The sequence below is a fragment of the Geospiza fortis genome, unplaced genomic scaffold (assembly GCF_000277835.1).
Source record: "Geospiza fortis unplaced genomic scaffold, GeoFor_1.0 scaffold279, whole genome shotgun sequence".
NCBI lineage: Eukaryota > Metazoa > Chordata > Aves > Passeriformes > Thraupidae > Geospiza > Geospiza fortis.
In genome coordinates this window covers 3362457-3363308 of record NW_005054352.1, presented here as the reverse complement: position 1 = coordinate 3363308, position 852 = coordinate 3362457, and the positions used below count along the sequence as shown (strand labels likewise).

The window sequence follows — 852 nt, the reverse complement described above, 5'->3', positions numbered from 1 at the left end:
CTGGCCTTCGGCGCTGCGGGAGCGAGGGCGGGGAGAGGAGGCGGAGGAGAAGGAGGAGGGAGGGGAGAGGGAGGTGGCCGAGTCGGAGTGCACTGAGGCTCTGAGCTGCCAACACTCACACATCGCCTGCCGCCGCAGCCGCGCTGCTCCCGGATTCCGGAGAGAGGGAGCGAGTAGAGGCGAAGAAAAGCCAGACGCGGGAGAGGAGACAGAAGACCGCTGGCAGGGGGAAGGAAGTCAGAGAGGAGGGAAACGTAGAGAGAGGGATAAGGACCCCTCCTCCCCGCGGAGAGACGACTTCCCATGTAGCTAGGGATAGAGGGGGAAGCTGGCGCTCAGGAACAGTGAGAGAAGCTCTCACAAGCAAGTTACTTAATCCCGGGAGAGCGGCGGGAAGAGGGCACAGCAGCAATCACTGATCAGAACCACTATTCCCAGCCCCTCATCATTTAACCCCCGAGTGGTTCAATGCACTACTCCAAGCTCTTCCTAGTTTCTTCCTCGGGCTAACTTCGGAGGACATACTGCCGGAGCGGCCCGGAGGGGAGGACAAGGGCCTCGGAAGAAGGAAAGAGAAGTTTTGTGGGGGTTGCGTGCAGAGGAGAAGATGGGCTGGAAGCGCCGCTGTTGCTGGGGAGGCGGAGGCGGCGGGGACCTTCTCTGCCGTCTCACCCTGGTGCTGGGGTTCCTGCTGCCCGCCTGCAGGACGCGCCTCTACACCAACCACTGGGCTGTGCGGATAACCGGGGGGCTCCCGGAGGCCAACAGGATAGCGAGCAAATACGGATACGTCAATATAGGACAGGTAACGCTAGTCACAACTACTTCCTAGCGGGCACCGCCGCTGCGGCC

The 852-nt window shown here is 62.0% G+C and overlaps 1 protein-coding gene and 1 pseudogene across 1 annotated transcript in view; one reads left to right on the top strand and one right to left on the bottom strand.

The window, feature by feature from the left end:
• Positions 1-305, bottom strand: part of LOC115948143 — a 26979-nt pseudogene extending 26674 nt beyond the window's left edge.
• PCSK5 (proprotein convertase subtilisin/kexin type 5) overlaps positions 88-852 on the top strand; it is a 229539-nt gene continuing 228774 nt past the window's right edge. The window contains 1 exon segment of the mRNA XM_031058930.1: positions 88-805. Within this exon segment, the coding sequence (XP_030914790.1) occupies positions 608-805 (198 nt within the window). The 5' untranslated portion in view covers positions 88-607.